Source organism: Drosophila santomea, chromosome 3R (genome assembly GCF_016746245.2).
Source record: "Drosophila santomea strain STO CAGO 1482 chromosome 3R, Prin_Dsan_1.1, whole genome shotgun sequence".
Lineage (NCBI taxonomy): Eukaryota > Metazoa > Arthropoda > Insecta > Diptera > Drosophilidae > Drosophila > Drosophila santomea.
In genome coordinates, this window is record NC_053019.2 from 15,279,185 (window position 1) to 15,296,890 (window position 17,706).

At 49.1% G+C, this 17,706-nt stretch overlaps 7 protein-coding genes across 7 annotated transcripts; 3 read left to right on the forward strand and 4 right to left on the reverse strand.

Moving 5' to 3' along the window:
* Positions 1-84: 84 nt before the first annotated feature.
* LOC120451255 (zinc finger protein 91) lies at positions 85-1,555 on the reverse strand. The gene is made up of 2 exons (XM_039634780.2): positions 1,156-1,555; positions 85-1,094 (listed from the first exon to the last, which is right to left on the reverse strand). Exons 1-2 carry the CDS (start codon positions 1,483-1,485, stop codon positions 93-95), a joined length of 1,332 nt encoding a protein of 443 aa, XP_039490714.1. The 5' UTR covers positions 1,486-1,555; the 3' UTR covers positions 85-92.
* A 37-nt stretch (positions 1,556-1,592) lies between these two features.
* On the reverse strand, positions 1,593-3,412 carry LOC120451952 (NF-kappa-B-repressing factor). Its single transcript, XM_039635975.2, has 5 exons — positions 2,900-3,412; positions 2,448-2,791; positions 2,195-2,391; positions 1,975-2,136; positions 1,593-1,912 (listed from the first exon to the last, which is right to left on the reverse strand). The coding sequence occupies exons 1-5, from the start codon at positions 3,309-3,311 to the stop codon at positions 1,690-1,692; spliced, it is 1,338 nt and encodes a 445-aa protein (XP_039491909.1). The 5' UTR covers positions 3,312-3,412; the 3' UTR covers positions 1,593-1,689.
* A 43-nt stretch (positions 3,413-3,455) lies between these two features.
* Positions 3,456-5,940, forward strand: LOC120451953 (surfeit locus protein 4 homolog). Its single transcript, XM_039635976.2, has 4 exons — positions 3,456-3,707; positions 4,451-4,714; positions 4,777-5,187; positions 5,250-5,940. Exons 1-4 carry the CDS (start codon positions 3,657-3,659, stop codon positions 5,334-5,336), a joined length of 813 nt encoding a protein of 270 aa, XP_039491910.1. The 5' UTR covers positions 3,456-3,656; the 3' UTR covers positions 5,337-5,940.
* Positions 5,941-6,222: 282 nt separating this feature from the next.
* Positions 6,223-10,854, forward strand: LOC120454343 (N-acetyl-D-glucosamine kinase). The gene is made up of 5 exons (XM_039639555.2): positions 6,223-6,364; positions 6,952-7,054; positions 9,432-9,642; positions 9,720-9,945; positions 10,137-10,854. Exons 2-5 carry the CDS (start codon positions 7,029-7,031, stop codon positions 10,721-10,723), a joined length of 1,050 nt encoding a protein of 349 aa, XP_039495489.1. The 5' UTR covers positions 6,223-6,364; positions 6,952-7,028; the 3' UTR covers positions 10,724-10,854.
* On the reverse strand, positions 7,197-8,779 carry LOC120454341 (serine--tRNA ligase, chloroplastic/mitochondrial). Its single transcript, XM_039639553.2, has one exon. It carries the CDS (start codon positions 8,507-8,509, stop codon positions 7,256-7,258), a length of 1,254 nt encoding a protein of 417 aa, XP_039495487.1. The 5' UTR covers positions 8,510-8,779; the 3' UTR covers positions 7,197-7,255.
* A 90-nt stretch (positions 10,855-10,944) lies between the features above and the next one.
* On the reverse strand, positions 10,945-16,063 carry LOC120454340 (cytoplasmic FMR1-interacting protein). The gene is made up of 9 exons (XM_039639551.2): positions 15,740-16,063; positions 13,826-15,657; positions 13,478-13,770; positions 13,305-13,417; positions 13,046-13,245; positions 12,452-12,987; positions 12,295-12,389; positions 11,854-12,240; positions 10,945-11,788 (listed from the first exon to the last, which is right to left on the reverse strand). Exons 1-9 carry the CDS (start codon positions 15,944-15,946, stop codon positions 11,576-11,578), a joined length of 3,876 nt encoding a protein of 1,291 aa, XP_039495485.1. The 5' UTR covers positions 15,947-16,063; the 3' UTR covers positions 10,945-11,575.
* Positions 16,064-16,161: 98 nt separating this feature from the next.
* Positions 16,162-17,706, forward strand: LOC120454342 (39 kDa FK506-binding nuclear protein). The gene is made up of 3 exons (XM_039639554.1): positions 16,162-16,316; positions 16,496-16,708; positions 16,768-17,706. The coding sequence occupies exons 1-3, from the start codon at positions 16,301-16,303 to the stop codon at positions 17,601-17,603; spliced, it is 1,065 nt and encodes a 354-aa protein (XP_039495488.1). The 5' UTR covers positions 16,162-16,300; the 3' UTR covers positions 17,604-17,706.

The window sequence follows — 17,706 nt, forward strand, 5'->3', positions numbered from 1 at the left end:
TGCGGCTCGCTTCGGTTCGCAGCACCTGACTTATCTCTAATAAATTAGGGGACCTTTTTTGAATAAGGGCCAACTCATTAGAGATCATATCGTCACTTTGTGTTTTCTTCTTTTTGGTACCAATATTTGAAATTCTTGCGCCAGTGCATCTCGCTAAATTTGGAGCTACCTTGTCCCGGGATACGCGGCTGGTGATGTTGCAAGGCGGGTTCCTGTGCATCGGGGCTGTGTTCGCTAGAGTATTCCTCGTTGTCCAGATCCAATATGATCTTGCGGTAGAGCTGGACATTCTCCTCTGGCATTACATCTGGCAAAGGCAGGTGCTCCGGGGCAGCTTTCCCCTGCTCCAGCTGCAGTTCGGAGAGTTGAGATTGTAGTGGCGTAGTTTGCGGTAGCATCACTGGCTCAACGTTGCCCACACTCTGTATCACGCTGTTGTATCGCACAGTCTCAGATGGTCTTTCCTCCGCCATCGTGGCCTCCTGGGCACTTGAACTCTGTACAACTATCTCCACAGTACTATCAAATGCACAACCAGGATGCATGGATCGCAAATGTCGCAGCATGTTGTCCTTCCGGTTGACCGTGATGTCGCACTGGATACAGCGGTAGCGTTCTGCAGTCTTGTGTTGCCTTAGATGCCTGCCCAGAGCATCCGGATCATTGTAGCTTTTGCCGCACAGAGGACAAGACTGACGCTCGCGGCTTGAGTGACGCTTCATGTGAAGCCGAAGCGTGGTTTGTCGTAGAAAGGACTTCTGGCATACTTTGCACTTGTGTCGAATAATGTTTTTGTCGTGTTTTCGCAAATGCTGGTTCAAATTGGCTTTGTTCTGGAAATGTTTAGAGCAGAGCTCGCATTTGAATTGTACACCTAGATCGCTGTGGATCGTCAGGTGGCTTTTAAGAGAGCTCTTGCGGCGGAAAACCTTCTGGCAGATCGGGCACAAGTGATTCTCCTGGCTGTGGGTAAGCATGTGCCGCTGTAGAACAACTGGTTGCTTGAAACTTTTCTGGCAGACGCTGCACGAGTGTTTCGATTGATTCTCATGGCTCATAAGATGGTACTTTAAATGCGAACTGGTAGCAAACCTCTGCAAACAAAAATCTGAGTCAAGAGCAGTACACACAATAGAAGTACACAGTGCAACTCACGCGTCCGCACTCGTTGCAGTTGAACTTCTTGAGAAGATCGTTGCCGCAGGTGATGTGGTAATACTGCTGGGTCCGGCTGCGGAAATCCTTGTTACAGACTGTACAGTGGTAGCCCTTATCTGTGACAATAATCCGCTTATCCGCAGATGTCCTTGCTTGCGTTTCGTGCGTCTCCTGGATCGTGACACTTTCCTGGGCTGCAACTCGACATTCCAGGCAATCCGATACATCTGCCACCAAGCAGAGACGACACTTGGTGTGTCCACAGCTGTCGGTGACGAGACGGTTTTGTCCCGTAGCATCGCAGTTGCACCGAGGACATTTATTCATTGCTAAATTTTATATGCATTGAAATCGCACGCACAAGAGACTGCACTTGCAGCTATGCTTCTTCTTTCCCACCGACATTCAGCACGAAACGTAAACAACATACACGGTTAGAAATTCTTTGCATGTATTTTACATCCTTTAAAACTAAGAATAAAGAAGATCCTTATATACGAGTAATACGAGCTGAGATATTGTCCGTCCTGCCTATTCGCCTACATTTTCCAATTCCAGGTCGGCCACATGTCCGGGAAACAGGTGAGCCTTCTGCATGGGCACGTGCACAAAGTAACGCTCACAAAACTTGGGGTTGCGTCGAAACAGGACCTCCGTTAGTATTTGGCCATAGCTGATCTTCTTGGTGATCAACAGCCGCCGGGACTCACCACTGCCATAGCTATTGGAGCGCAAGCTGAATTGCCTGGCAATTCTGCAAAAGGAAATGCCAAAATTATTAACTTTAATTTGTTATAATGAACCTTCATTGCTTACTGGTGAAACTTGGTTCTTTCTTCCTTCGAAAACGTGGGCTCAAACTGCATGTCACGTATGTCGTCCGACCTCACATAGTTTTCTATAAGCCTGCGGTAATCAGCGATATTCCCACTCTGATTTATTAATCCAAGGCCATTGCGATTGCTCTTTAGCAGATAACTGATAATAAAAGAGGGTTTAGCATAATTTGGCAATTAATTGAAAGTCTAACTATTACCCTACGGGATCCTCACGCCCCTGCTTCAGGCGCCCTAAGCCACCGCCTGTCCAGCCCATAAGACGCATCATGCGATATCCCTTGTTGCTGGCGTCCAATTTGGGATCGGACTGACTGTCGGCGGACTCCTTGGTGACATTGATGTTGACGCCGTCCTTGTTCTTCTCCACCTTGATGGTGTCGCGCGAGGCATTCAGCTGTAGAAAGTGGCAATGGCTTAGATAAGGCATAAACTATTTCAAGACTTTCATACCTTTATACTATAGCAATGCGACTGGAGCGTCATACACGCCTGCTTATGGGCAGCTTGCTTGGCGGCCTTCAGGGTCTCTCCCTGTCCTGTCGCTATCACCTCATTATTTACTAATAATTCGGCGTATTTTTTATTATCGTTAACTGGCTGATCTAGGCTGGCGCGTTCTTCGTACTTAACATTCGCTATGTTGCAGGAGTTTTGCAGGCAGTTCCGTCCCCCGGCTAAGTACACAATGAGCTTGCCGAAACGCAGATCTTGATAGAGATCGACTGGATCTCCGCCGCCAAAACACTGTCGTTCTTTTGGGGACCCCGCCGAGGGAACAGGTGCAGCCCGGCGCCCTAGTAGTTGGAATTAGGCATTAGGCTGTGGTCTCTGGCTCGTATAGTTACTAGTGATATAAAGAATCTCCTCCCGCCACTTGGCCCACTAATTGTTCTTCCGTCTACCTTTGGCGCGCTGCTCCGCCGCATCCGATGCCGAGACAAAGGTGCGTTTCAGGCGCTGTTCCCGTTTCTGACGGAAATCCGCTGCAATTTCCTTTGACAGCTCGGCCACCAACAACATCGTCGCGCTGGGATACTTGCAGCCCATGAACTCCATGTTGACGAACGTTTGGGCCAGGCACACTAGCCGGTCCTCCTCAAAACGATCCTTGTGGGCCAGCATGAAGCTGCGCCGTAGATCCCAGTGCTCATCACTTTCGTACTCCGTCTTGTAGCTGTCCACATCCCAGTCCAAGGAAAATTCTCCGGATCCGTAGCCGGCGTCCTTCTGTTTTTTGGCTTTGACTTTCTTTTGTTTTGGCTTAGTCTCCTCGTCTTCGTTCTCCATTTTCTGACGCTTGGGTTTAACAGACATCTTGATAATATAAGCAGTTAGCGTTTAACTTGTCAAATAAAATGGGCACTGGCACGCTTGTTTTTTGATTACTTTCCCATTCACAGCGAATTATCAATTGCCGATTGGCCATGTGCTGCCCCTTGCCTATCGATAACGCAGCGATTACGATAGGCCCCCATCACGGCTCTACTTTGTCGTGCGTGTGTGTTTTTAAGTTCCTGACTTTTAATTCATGATTTTCTGGTAACTTAACAACAATTTGGAGAGCGACGCGACGCCCAGGAAGCCAGAAACGAATTGCCAAAGTGTCCCCACAGACGATTGCCCCAAAGTGAGAGATCGGAACAGCCCAAAGCAGCCAACATGAGCATACCCAACGAGTACATAGCGAAAACGGAGGATGTGGCGGAGAAGGTAATATATTATAGGTTCAACAGCCGTTCAGAAGTCTCCCAGGACCCCATATCCACCGCAGACAGTCTCTTCCTGGTGCTTCCCAAATAGGTTTTGCGGGAATGCCCTGACAGCTGCAGACTGGGAAAACTGCCAACGTCACCCAAACGCGGCAAAGTTCGAGGGTCTTGGCTGCATATAATCACGATCCGCTGACAAGGGGGCTACGTGCTGATCATTGGCATCCAATAAGAATTGGGTGCAACCCATATGTGATAGCATTGTACTCCAGTACCGCAATTGCCAGTTGTTGCGTCTGCCGCAGGGAAAACTCTCTCTCGCTGCTTATTTTCAATCTGTGTGCGGATGTGTGTGTGTGTGTGTGCGAGAGAGCTGTCCCCGCAAGTGAAAGTGTTGAAAAAGAAAGAGCGGGCAGCTGGACGCCAGCGGCCAGGTCGAGTTCCGTAATAGTCGGGCTAGAAAGCCAGGTGAACTTGCTCGCGATTTACATACATACATGTATTAAATTACATGGACAGCCGGGCCAAAACCCGTTAGCTGGCAGATAGCAATCGAGAGATAGAGCGTTTAGAGACACGTCACAGCCAGCGTGCGATTTCCACCAACTACGCGCAAGCCACGCTCAACGGCATTGTATATTTCAATTCCTTATCATCTTGTCAGTAGCCCCCTTATCACCATATTAGCACCCGTCCTGGTGGCTCTCAACTCAACCAGAACCAATCTAACACTCTTTTTTGCAGGTCATCAAGCGCGGCAAGAATGTGCTGCCCACGGTGGCCCGTTTGTGCCTCATCGCCACGTTCTTCGAGGACGGCCTGCGTATGTACTTCCAATGGAACGAGCAGCGCGAGTACATGGACATGAGCTGGGGCTGCGGCAAGTTCCTGGCCACCGTCTTTGTGCTTGTCAACCTGCTGGGCCAACTGGGCGGCTGCGGCATGGTGATGGCCAGATTTAAGGTCGACATAGCGGTGGGACTGCTCTTCTTCATTGTGGTGCTGCAGGTGAGTCTGCATCCTTGTCCGCCTGAAGAAGCCTTAATGTTAACCGGATTCTCTGTTTGCAGACCGTGGCTTACTCCATTCTGTGGGACTTCCAGTTCTTGCTGCGAAACTTTGCACTCATCGGAGCCCTATTGCTCGTCCTGGCGGAAGCCAGAATAGAGGGACGCAGCCTGTTCGCCGGCGTGCCATCGATGGGTGAGAACAAGCCCAAGAACTTCATGCAGCTGGCTGGCCGCATCTTGCTGGCCTTTATGTTCATCACTTTGATCCGGTTTGAGCTAAGCGTATGGCAAGTTATCCAGGACATCATTGGCTCCATTCTGATGGTGCTGGTCGTGCTGGGATACAAGACGAAGCTGTCCGCCCTGATTTTGGTGGCTCTGCTCACGGTTCTGAATCTATACCACAATGCCTGGTGGGCCATTCCGTCCTACAAGCCACTCAGGGATTTCTTGAAATACGACTTTTTCCAGGTTAGCAATTGACCATATTATTCTTGTGAATTTTGTCACATATATTTTTAATATATTTGCAGACTCTCTCCGTGATTGGTGGTCTTCTCATGATCGTGTCCTTGGGCCCTGGCGACGTGTCCGTGGACGGTCACAAGAAAAAGTGGTAGAGGCCTGGCAATGGTCGCTCCTTGCACGAAACACTTTCAACATTTGACTTTTACCGTGTTTTACTCTTTCCGAGAAATGTTAGTTAGGATTTACCATAAAATGGGACAACAACAGGAGCAGCATCAGTAGCAGCACAACACCGGCACGTATAAGAACTTGACAATTTTCAATAAAGGGACTTCCGCAATACCCCTCTCCACTGGCTCACTCATAGGGATCGCCCTGACCCACCCTAAATCCATTCGCGCACATTCAACGACAAACTTCGACTACATTTAGGACATTTTATTTTTGTACATAAAGAACAGGCAAGAAAAGAGTTTGGTCACTTTCGAGCCCTCCCCAAATGAGAGACATAACTGATTTTTGTATCTACGCTTGTCAATATCCATGTTTTTTGCCGATTTTTTATATGATTTGTACGCTCTTATGAATAAGTTGTAACCTTGGTGTTTGCGTTTTGTTGATTGCTAGAAGTTTGAAAATGAAAACGATGTATAAAATATGATGTACCAATTGACAATGATTTGTTTCTTTCGTTTATAAGCAAAAGTGTAATAGAATTAAATTGTAACGTTTTAATAAACACAAAGATGAAAAACAGAAAATTGTGCATTTTAAACCTGGCGCCAATTGGCCGATAAATTGCAAATGCTTTTGTTTGTTTACCAGCACTGAGGCACAGCTGTCTCGCAACATTATCCGACTACTGACTACCCGGTACTAAGTAGTACTAATCTGAAAATAGAGATGAGTACATTTGGGCGATTTCCAAATATTCTTACAATCTGTGCATCATCAGTTCAAATTAGGTGCAATACCCAATGCACAAAAATATCTTATAGGGGCGGAAGTGTTTGCTTCAGCTTGCGACAAACACAGTTGCGAGCACAATATACCCATGTATTGTGCAATTACCGGGTACACAAATATCAAAGAGTCGCTGAGCCTGAAATGAGAAATATGCCAAACACAACGCATTTGTTGTTCAAAGCGTTCGGAACGTGGACGGATTGAGCTCCGCCGGGTAAGAGTTGCACGTCGTAAATATGGCAGTTATGTGCCGCTTCTAATCAAAATCTAATGAGTGTTTCGATGTGTGGGCGTGGTATAGTAAATCAAAATAGCAACCTCTGCAACAATGATATTATGGGTGATGAGCCAGATATGTGTTAACGTAAGCAAAAGTGAGCGGGATGCATTATAAACTAGTTTGGAACACGCACGCTTGGCGCTCTCACTTTTGCAGGCACGAGCGGCGGTACAGGCAGACCTCCTGAGAACGGAAGTGGTGTGAAGAAAGTTCGACTTCCTATGTATAAAGTAAATAGTTCCGCCACTATAAATAAACCCTCGCTGAACTAAAAGTGCATTCTTTGAACGCATGCACCTCTTGCTGTGCTGTCTGTTTCAGTTCTAGGTTCAGATTCTTTACTGGTCTCTGGTGTGCTGACTTCACCTGTGTCAGCGGTATTTTCTTACCTGGGCGGTTGACAAATGTTTTGGGGCTAATGAAACGCGATAAGCTTGATCCGAGTGCTAACAACCCGCTGCAGTGTTAAAGTTAATCGTGCAATTGTTTATTGCTAAATGGCACTCGTTTTTCTCTTGCAGGAACCGCCTTCTCCACATCAACAGCCTTTTGAACCACATTCCAGTTGGGACTCGTATTAGTCCAGCTCGCTAACACAATGAAATATTTTGGCGGAGTCGAAGGGTATGTAAAAAGGTCACAAATCGATTTGTAATTCAATAGCCAAACGCGATAATTAATTAACGTGATTAAGCGCAGGGTGTTGGTGTTATAACCTGATCTGGCAGATATCGGCTGCGGCAAGTGCTTCAAAATATTCCCCAGCTTTCGTTGATAAGCACAATGGTTTAATGATAACAGTCAAAGGTACAGAATGTGTTTAGCCTAGGCCTTGATGAATTTGACCAGCTTCGTCTCCGGTATCCGTTTGTTTCGCGTGATCACCTCTTGGTCGTCCATGAATGGCCGCAGAACGGCAGGTATCTCGATGCCATCTTCCCGCTGATAAGATTCCAGCAGGGCAATTAGCAGACGCGGAATAGCCGTCGCAGTTCCGTTGATGGTGTGGGCATGGAGGATCTGCCCGTCAACGGAACGGCGGTATCTGATGCCCAGCCGCCTGGCTTGATAATCCGTGCAGTTGCTGCAACTTGAGATCTCGCCCCACATCTGGCGACCTGGCATCCAGGCCTCGATGTCGTACTTTTGGTACGCCGGAGCACCCAGCTCGCAAGGCGGCATGTCCAGCAGCCGAAAATTGAGGCCCAGCCGCCGGAACAGATCCACCTCAATATTCTTAAACTCCTCTAGCTCGGCCTCCGACTGCTCCTCTGTGCAGATGGCAAACATTTCCACCTTGTTGAACTGGTGCACACGATAAATGCCTTTCTCCTCCTGAAGTCCTGATGTTTCAGCCCGATAGCATCGACTCACGGCAGTCACTTTCATGGGCAGCTGCTCCTCCGACAGTAGTTTATTCGAAAAAAATCCGGCCAGGGCCATTTCCGAAGTGCCCGAAAGGCATTCGCCGGTGTCCAGTTTGTAGACCTGTGTGCGTTCACCCTCAGTGCGCATGCCACAAGATTCGATCACCTCCTTGGGCAGTATGTCTGGTACGGAGATCAGTTTGAAACCGTGGTCGGTGACCGCCTGAAGTGCATATTGTATGATGGCCTGCTCCAAAGTTGCCAGTTGGCCAGTCAGGTAGTAGCTTTTGTGCCCCGTATAGTTCCCCAAGTGATCCATGCGGTAAAGGTTGAGAGCACGGGCCAATTCCGAGAACTCCTTGAGGGTGGACTGTGGTGGCAACTGCCGGTGGACATACTGCGCCAGTTCCCGCGGCTCCTCGCCGTAGTCTTGCAGGCGCGGATGCGTTGCGTTGGGAAGCTGTTCCAGTTCAGCCTGCAGCTGACTTAGTTTGTGTTGCTCTCCAGCCTCCAACTCCTGGATGAGAGAGCGAATCTGTGGCATGTTGTTCCGGTGGTGGCGCATAACCACATTCCGCTCCAGTTCGTCCAGCTGGGCACTGGTTGGAACCGGTCTGGGTGTTGGAGCCTCCGCCGCCTTTGCGTCATGCGACCTTTGGCGGCGCAGCAGCAGCAGAGGCCGCCAAAGTCGGGAATTCGTCGGCAATTTCATATTAATTAACGTGCTTGTTTGTGGCACGCCAGCGGTCGCGGGTTGAGGAGCAGTTTCATTCACTTTCTAGTGAAAACATTTAATGTTTTTGCGCACTATTTGATAATTATATTCCGTACAACCGCACATAACAAATTGGAAAATCCGCTAACATTCTGTTAACATTCGATTATTTATCGAAGTCTTCAATGTTTGATGTGTTAACGTTACGCACGCTGCTACGTACGTTACGAAACTTTGGAGCCTTATTTTGAATTGGCCCCACCGAGGTATTTTTATGGCCGAAGTAAATTGAAAGAAAGTTAAAAATAGTTGAGCGGCGATAACAAACGTCTTTTGTTGTGCTCACTTTGCGTGGCCTATCAAATAATTTCCTCAATTGAGCGTATTAAGCAGTGCACTTTCGTCACGTCACGTCTTTTCTGTCAGTGGCTGTCAGTGTGCAATATAACGGTAATTTCACGCCCCTATTTGAGCTTCTATAATTTGATTTCTTTGGATTGTTAAATGCACAGAAACAAATTTTTGAAACTTAATCATTATATGTTTTCATTTTCGATGGGAATGTGTAAAGGTTTTAATCACAATAAAGGTTTAAGATAAGATAGCAATCTTGGCTAACAAAAATGTTTATGTTTCTATTGCTTTGAAGCCGATAAGTTTTTCTCCGTGTATTTATGGTCACGGTTTTATTGGGATCTATGGGTTGTCGAATAGAATTAGTGCGTGTGACACGTTTCCCCTGAATGAATTTGTCAATTGCGTGGTTCCTTAACTCCAATTAGCCGTCACCAGATCGGTTAATTTAATTTCATTCAATAGCGGTATTGTCCGCGGTCACGGCCCCTACGGACATACAACACCCATTGTATAACGATGAAGAGAGCCCGGAAATAGAAACCATCTTCTTTGTCTCCTGCAGCGGAGCCACCCACTCCCGGCTGGTCATCTGCGATGAGAGCGGCCAATCCGTGGGCGCCACCAGCGGCCTGGGCACCAATCACTGGGGCATCGGCATTCCGGAGTGCGCCCGCCGCATCGCGGACATGGTGGAGCGGGCGAAGGAGGAGGCGGGCATTCCCAAGGACACGCCCCTCACCAGCCTGGGATTGAGCCTCAGTGGCTGCGAGCAGGTCAGTGCTAACAACCCATCAACCATATTTTAAATAGGTTTTTAGATACAGCTTTCAATACCACTCTATCCTCACAGGAGGCCACCAATCGCGAGCTGGAGCAGGAGCTGCGCACCACGTTTCCGGACCTGGCCCAGAGCTATGCCGTGTCCAGCGACACCATGGGCAGCATGTACACCGCCTCATCCATCGGAGGAATGGTGCTTATTTCAGGAACTGGATCCAATTGCCTGCTGCGAAACCCTGACGGCTCCACGTCCAATTGCGGCGGTTGGGGCAACTTCCTCGGCGACGAGGGAAGCGGTAAGTGGGGAGCATAAATCGGTGGGTCTTATCAGCTAATGGTCTACTAATGCCTGGCTCAATGTCGAGATTAACGGCTGCATCTGCGATTAGGATTGCCTGATAGCGTTGATTGCCACTGACTCATTGCCGCTTTTGTTGTGGTTTATTTCGCAATCACCATACTGACCCCCAACCGATCTATTTCCCAGCCTGGTACATCTCGTATCGCGCAGTCAAGGTGGTGTTCGACCACATGGACAACTTTGAGAAGTCAGCGGCTCCCGTGGAGAAGACTTGGGCTCTGATCAAGGAGCACTTTAGTCTGGAGACGCGTTTGGACATGCTGCCGCACTGCTACGCCAAGTTCGACAAGCCCTTCTTCGCCAATCTGTGCAAGAAGCTGTCGCAGAACGCCGAAAACGGAGACGAACTGGCGCGCGGCTTGTTTCGCGAGGCCGGCGTCCACCTGGCCAGAATGATCCTTGCCCTGCTACCCAATGTGCACCAGGATTTGGTCAAGACCGGCGACCTAAGCGTAGTGTGCGTGGGATCGGTGTGGTCCAGCTGGGATCTGCTGCAGGAGGCCTTCATCAGTGAACTCTCCAGGACAAGCATCGACTTCAACCTCAAGCTGGTGCGCATCACCAAGAGCAGTGCCTACGGAGCCTGCTACCTGGGTGCGGATAGTGCCGACTTCGATCTTCCGAGAAACTATGCCGACAACGTTACAGTCCTGTACACGTACACCGATCCTCGAAAGAATGCCAAGGCAACCAACGGCGTAGCTGCTAGTTGAATCGAGGTAGACAACACATTCCGAAATACACTTCCCAATTGCCAAATTGACAATAAATATTCCAGTTAGTGGTACGGATAGGTAGTATTATAGCTTATCGTGAAGTAAATAATGTTATCTTTTGACAAAATCCGCTGAAAAGTAAAGAGGTTTCCCCTTCTATCTTGCAAAAGACCCGTCTATACTTTCTCTTCGTGTTTTAAAATATATGCCGCATTATGTGGGTTTGTTAGAAATACGTATGAAAATTTTATTCGATAATGTTCATTGTATTAATTGCATGTGTCTCAATGCTGGCTGTCGTGGCTTCTTTGAATGTATGAATGTATGGGCATACACTGTGCGGCATCTTTTTTGTAATACTTTGATTGTGTTTAAAGCCAATTAGTTTTTATTTCGCCGTGCTGTCATCAATTCTTTGGCTAATTTGATTCTCAAATCGGGAAGCAAAATATAAATGTATCAGTTTGTAGCGAAGGAATAGATAGGCCAAAAACATAATATCTTAGGGAGCTTAGAATAGAGTATTTGGGATAATGTACGAGTAGTTGAATCGAATGCCTTGGCAAGTGAATCAAAATTACATCTATATATGTATAATTGCTTGGATAAAACATTTAACGTACTGTAAGATTGAATGCGACATACCAAAAGAGATTTTCAATAAAATCGAATTCAAATAGAACCAAGACCGCCTCTTTGACTAAATAAACTGTCAAAATTTAGGCAGCATAGCCAAGAACTTGGCTATTCGGCTTCTACGTCGCTGTTTTCCCGGGGACTAATGCAACTGCGATTAAGTATAACCTATTTGTATGCGATTAGCTTAAATGCATCCCTATCCAGGAGACTTCAATTGTTTATGCTCTGCCGCAGCTTCTGGGGATCCTGGTAGTGCGACGAGGACGATATGACCGAGGGATGCTGGGGCGGTGGAAAACACCGCACGTGCTCCACATTTGAGCCCTCGCCATCGCCGCCTTTCAGATATTTGTTGAGAATGGAGAAGATTTGTGAGTTTAATACTTGGAACCGACGAATCCGATCCACCATTCGCTTCAATTGCTGTAATGATATATTCGAATTATGTTTCGACATTTGATAGTTATGACAAAGCTGCAGCAACTTACAATGCCCTTGACATCTTCATCCTTGCCATCAACGCGCTGTACCCGCAGGATGTGGTAACAAAAGTCCAAAGCCTCGAAGCGCCGTTGCTGTCCCAGCAGTACGATCATGACGCAGCCAGCCCAATTCAGACCTTCGCCGAAGAGTTCCTCGATGGTGTACTCAGTGCCCCTCACTGGAATGCAATAAACGAACTGGAGAGCCGACCAAAGGCGGTGGAACTCTGAGCACTCGTCCACGTGAATAATCCCGTTGGCCGGTGGAGGACCACACCACACCGGATCGTCCAAATAGCTCTTCACGCGGTTTAGAATAACCTCGAAGATGCTGAGGCCGCAGCAGAGACGCTCACGAGTCAACAAATCTCCCTCTCGTGCTATCATCGCTTGCTGTTGGTAAAGTTGAGTTAAGAAGTTACTTAATAAAACAATCTAAAGGTTCACCTTTGCAGTGCCGATCTTTTCCACGTTTGAAACTATCTGCAGATTGGCAAACTGGGCTTCAAGGCGCTTTTGCTTAGCCTCCGGTTTCTCATTTTCTAAAAGGGAGAGAGTTGTAAGAAAGCAGAACTACTTTATGTAAGTGTCTACCCATACATACCTTTGCAAAAAGGTCTGGGAAATATGTTCTGGAAGAGGGCGGCGTGCAGCAGATCGCACACCTCCTCCTGCGAGAGCGCCTGTTCGATCAGCAGGCAAAAGATGATGCTGTTGCCAAACTCCCGGAAAGACTGGAACAGCTCTGTCTTCGCGTCCGGATATTGCACGATGTCTGTAAGATGGGCCTGATAGTAACTGAGCACTCCAGGCGAACCATATTCGCAACGGGGTAGTTTGCACGACTTGGGCATGGCAATCATCAGCGTCTTGGTGAACTGCAACAGCGAGCCTTGGATCAGCGGCTTAACAATGTCCTTCAGTATAATGTCCATGACGACTGCTATGCCCTGATAGCCCAGCAGGCGGCACATTGCATGGAAATGCGGTGAACCTACAAAGCCAGTGTACTGGCCATATTGTGTGGAATAGGCAGCATTCAGCTGCTTGGAGCCCCACAGATAGTAGTGGGACATTTGTGGCGGCTTTTCACGCTGTATAGCCTGTGACGACGAAAGATTCACTTTGGTTCGAATGAAACTGAAAGACATAATAGTAATTAGTATTTTAAGCAATAAAAAATAGAAAGCTGACTCACCGATTTGTAGCTGCATTATAGCAGTAATTGACCAGGAAGTCGTAGTTCAATTCCACAAAGACGTGCAGTGTTATTCTGCCGTAGGGCGCCAGTACGTTGTGGTTAGCCTCCTTGACCATGCCGTCAAAGTTATCCAGGGCCAAGTATTTGCTTAGCAACTTGTGGCAAATTCGATTCGCCTCCAGTAGACCTTCAAGTTCCTGAAATCAAACGTGTTTTAGACGAGACTGCTTCTGGGCATCACTATAGTTCCACTTACCACAATGCCGGTAATATCGTTGCCCTCGAAGCGGCTGATAGCCAACTCAATGCTCTTGTGCATGTTGGCGTTTATGCGTTGTGTGATCAATTTATTCAAGTCAATAGAACGGCCTTGAACAAGAAAAGAAACAATTAACCAAAAGACCATTAGGCAATGGGTGTTTTGCTTACCCAAAAGTTGGACATGTCGTTGTTTTAACAAGGTCTCATAACGATTATTGCGGGGATACGATTGGAAGTTGAAACCGAGTACCTCGCACTCCAAGCGGAAACGCTTGTCCAGGAAAATGCTGCCCGCCAATTGCTTGTAATGGGCGAAAATCTGCTCGCTGAGCTTGTAGACAAACTGGTCGAAGCACAGATTGACTTCGGCCTCCACTTCGTCGTACAGGAACTGCTTCCGGAAGACAGTGAGGGCGTAGTACGCCGAATCGTTGTACAAATCCAGGGGGTACAAGACAAATCTGTAAAAGGCACATAGTTAGTATGGATCGGTTCACCTGTGTGCCAGTTACTTACTCCATCATTGAGGGCTCCTTTGTTTGCAGAATGTGATCGGTAAGGATCCAGGGCATGGACATCTCAATCGGAAACTGAATACGCTTCTCCATGGTGATCAGATCCTTGCATTCCTCGTTGTGCTGATGACGCACCAAGCACTTGTTAACCTTACGACCCATGGTCATCTCCAAGTAGAACTCGCGGTACCACAGCTGCGAGAGATCGCAGCACTTCTGCAACGTGTCGCTGAAGTTGAGCAGGTAGCTCCAGTAGAACGATGTCTTGTGGAACGTGTCGATCTGCAGCAAGCAGTTTCCGTCGATGTCCTTGCGCAAAGTGCGCTTGCCGCCACTTTTATCGGCGATCAGAGACTCCAGCATGGTGCGCACCATGTACAGCTGCGTGGAGGAGGGTCCCACATTGAGACGCGGCACCTGGATGCGGAAACCGCCGTCGGGATCCTTCTTGCCCTTGGCCACTGGATCGTCGGTGGGCTCATAACCCTTCTGCCAGTCCGCCGACGTCTCTCGCACCGACATGATGATGCTCCGGATAAGATCCTTCTTGTTCTTTACGGCCTTGCGCAGCGGTTCACGAAGCGAAAGCTGCACAAAGTCCTGCAGCTCGGAGTAGATGTTACGCCGGATAGCCTCGCACAGCACGGTTTCAATGCGCGCCATCAGCACCTGCAGTCCCTTTATCATGGCAATCACCTCGATGAGCGCGAACTTCTCCTCCGAGGTGTAGTTGTAGCGGGTGGCCCGCTCGTACTCCTCGGCCTCAACGGGGCACTCCTTGTTCTGGTGATGATCAGTGGGATGCAGTAGCTTCCAGGAGTACAGCTCAGTGACCACACTGGTCCACTCGGACAGCAATTGCAGGCCGCGCAGAGCCAGATCGGCCGTAATCCGGTTCTCGGCATCAGAGGGATTCTCCTTGACGGTGGTGGTCACCTCGTTTGTGTATCGCGCCAGCTCCGAAATATACTTGACGTGATCCTCGCGTATCTGCGGCAGGTGCACCATTAAATCCGCCTGTGGGCTGATGGCATTCGAGCTGGACAGCGGCCACTTGCTGGAATCGAAGTGCTTGCTGCGCTTTATGTAATTAAATGGGGCAATCTGCATGTCGCCGAACAGAGGCACCACTTCCAAGTTTTTGAAGATGCGATCGATGCGATCCAGGCGGATCTTCTTCTTTTGATCGAGTTTGTTGATATTGCACGCGTCGCTGTCCATTAGGAACAGGCCAAAGCCCATTACCTTGACCAGCATGTGCTTCTCCTCAGGCGTCAAGTACATCTTTGTTTCGAACATGTGAACGCAAATGTTGACCACATCAGAGAGCAGATCCTCGTAGCCCACGATCTTCTCCAGCGTGTCCTTGACCGTGTCGCGTATCTTGTTCTGCGTGGCCAGAAACATGGATAGATTCTGCGACTCCTGCAGGGTGTGCGAGTCCGACATCACCTTGAGGAATTGCGCAGCCCGCCTGTACGTGGAGTAATCGTTCTTGACGCTGGACTTCATGTTCTTCAATTCGTCCAGGACGGCGAACATGTTGATGAACTTGCCCAGGGTCAGCAGGTACGCCTCGGACACGAAGTCCTTGCGCTTCTCGGCGTGGCACAAGCGCTTCACCTCGCCGGAAAAGGCCTCGATGGCCTTGCGTTGGAAGTACATGAAGTTCAGCAGCTTGTTTACCTCCGGGGCCAGCACCTCCACCGTCTTCTCGTAGATCTCCACTCGATTGGGCTGCTCGTTGGACTTGGGCTGCGGGATGGCGCGCGAGCAGCAGCGCCAGGTGTAGAGCATCACTGCGTGCTTCTGCCCCTCGTCCAGAAGCACATTCTGAGGGCGGAGGGGAAGAGAGAGGAAAGGAAAGGGGTAAACTGTGAGTAATGCTAGAGATAAGCCGGATGAGCTAACTAACCAAGTTGGCATGGGTGGTGGCCTCCTCAATGTACTTGGCAATGCCAGTGACAAAACCATTGCGATCCTCGAAGTTCGTATCGAAGTTTGCCTTGTAGATAATCGAACAGGGCTGCGCCTCGATGCACGGCTGCTCGTCCGGCAGGGAGAGCTCGTCCAACACCTCCACATTGGACAGCGCGTCGGCTAGCGTAATCTTCTCCGTCATGCTGGGCTGCTTATCATGCTCCAGCAGCTCGAAATGGTTAAATTTTAACAAGGCGGGGCCCCAATCCAATCGACACAAATTTTTTTCGCCACAAATACAACACGACTCTGGCCATTCGCCGTGGTGCGCCGACAAGAGGGCATAATTAGCACATTTCTGCATGTGGTTGGTGTCTGCGCTATGCATAACTGACTGCCCAGCGCTAACTTCGATATTGAATCGCTAAATCGATTAAAACGCGCGCGTTGGCGATACATCACATCACTAGCGTCTGTGGTTCCGTTTCGTTCTACCGAATTGAATTCCTCTTTTTGAATTGCATTTTCCGCTGAGAGTAGCCCACAATCTTGCAAGATGTCGATGTTTTGGGGTAAGTCGAACTGTTCTTGTTTGCCGACTTCGGACTGGCTATGCCACAGAGCTGTGGCCACTTCCGAGCGCGCTTCTATTGCCGCCACGTGCTTGCCGCTTGATTTGCCGGCAGCGTGGAGCGGCGCCATTTGCATGCCGAGGTAAACCATGTTTTTGACCAACTGTGGGGTTTTCCAGGTTTGAACATGAAGCCTGAGCGCAAGTACTCGCAGACCATCATCAAGTCGTTCCATATCTCGGGCGTGGCCCTCGACAAGGGCCAGGAGGCCAAGTTATACCTTGCTGCCGAGAAGCAGGAGTACATCGTGGCCACCGTGACCAAGGCCATTCCACAGGTGGCTCTGGACCTTAACTTCAGCAAGGGCGATCGCATTATGTTCTACACCGCCGGTAAGTTCTTATATGTCCACCATGTTCATACGTTTCTGACGCACTTATCCGTTTCACAGGCGACGCCAGTGTTTCTCTGCTGGGCTACTTGCACGACATTGATTCCGAAGATGAGGATGACGAGGAGTTCACGCTCGAGAAATTGTTGAAGGCCAAGGGGGGCAAGAAGAGCAAAAAGTCTGAAGATGATGAGGATGAGAGCGGCGAGGAGGAGGAGGACGAGGAAGAGTCTGATGACGATAGCCAGATAATTGAGGAATACGAGTCCTTCCTAGAAAATGGTGAGGAGGATGATGACGACGACGATGAGGAGGATGAGAACGAGGAGAGTGGCGAGGAGGAGGAGGACAGCGACGATTCCGATGCTGAAGAGGAACAGCCAAAGGCCAAGGTTGCCAAGCTCTCGCCGGGAGCCAAGAAATCTGGCAAGGAGCAGAATGGTGTGGCCAAGAAGGAGGAGGCCAAAGAGCAGCCAAAGAAGAAGGAGAAGCCAGAGGCCAAGAAGGTGCAACCAAAGGCAAAGGAGCAGGCCAAGCAGCAACCGGCTTCCAAAGAGCCGCGCACCATCACCGGAGGCGTGAAGGTTGTGGATCAGCTCGTCGGCAAGGGCGAGGAGGCCAAGTCGGGCAAACGCGTATCCGTATACTATATCGGCCGCCTGCAGTCGAACAACAAGACCTTCGACAGCCTGCTGAAGGGAAAGCCATTCAAGTTCGCCCTGGGCGGCGGCGAGGTCATCAAGGGCTGGGACGTGGGAGTCGCCGGCATGAAGGTGGGCGGCAAGCGAGTTATCACCTGCCCCCCGCACATGGCGTACGGCGCACGTGGGGCTCCACCCAAGATAGGCCCGAACTCCACTCTCGTCTTCGAGGTGGAACTGAAGGCTGTGCATTAGTGCACTATATTAACATCATATAGACTCGTAATCATAAGTAAGTATCCGCGTCGTACAACTTGATAAAATGTTAAATAAACTATGTTTTCCGCCTGTTCATAAA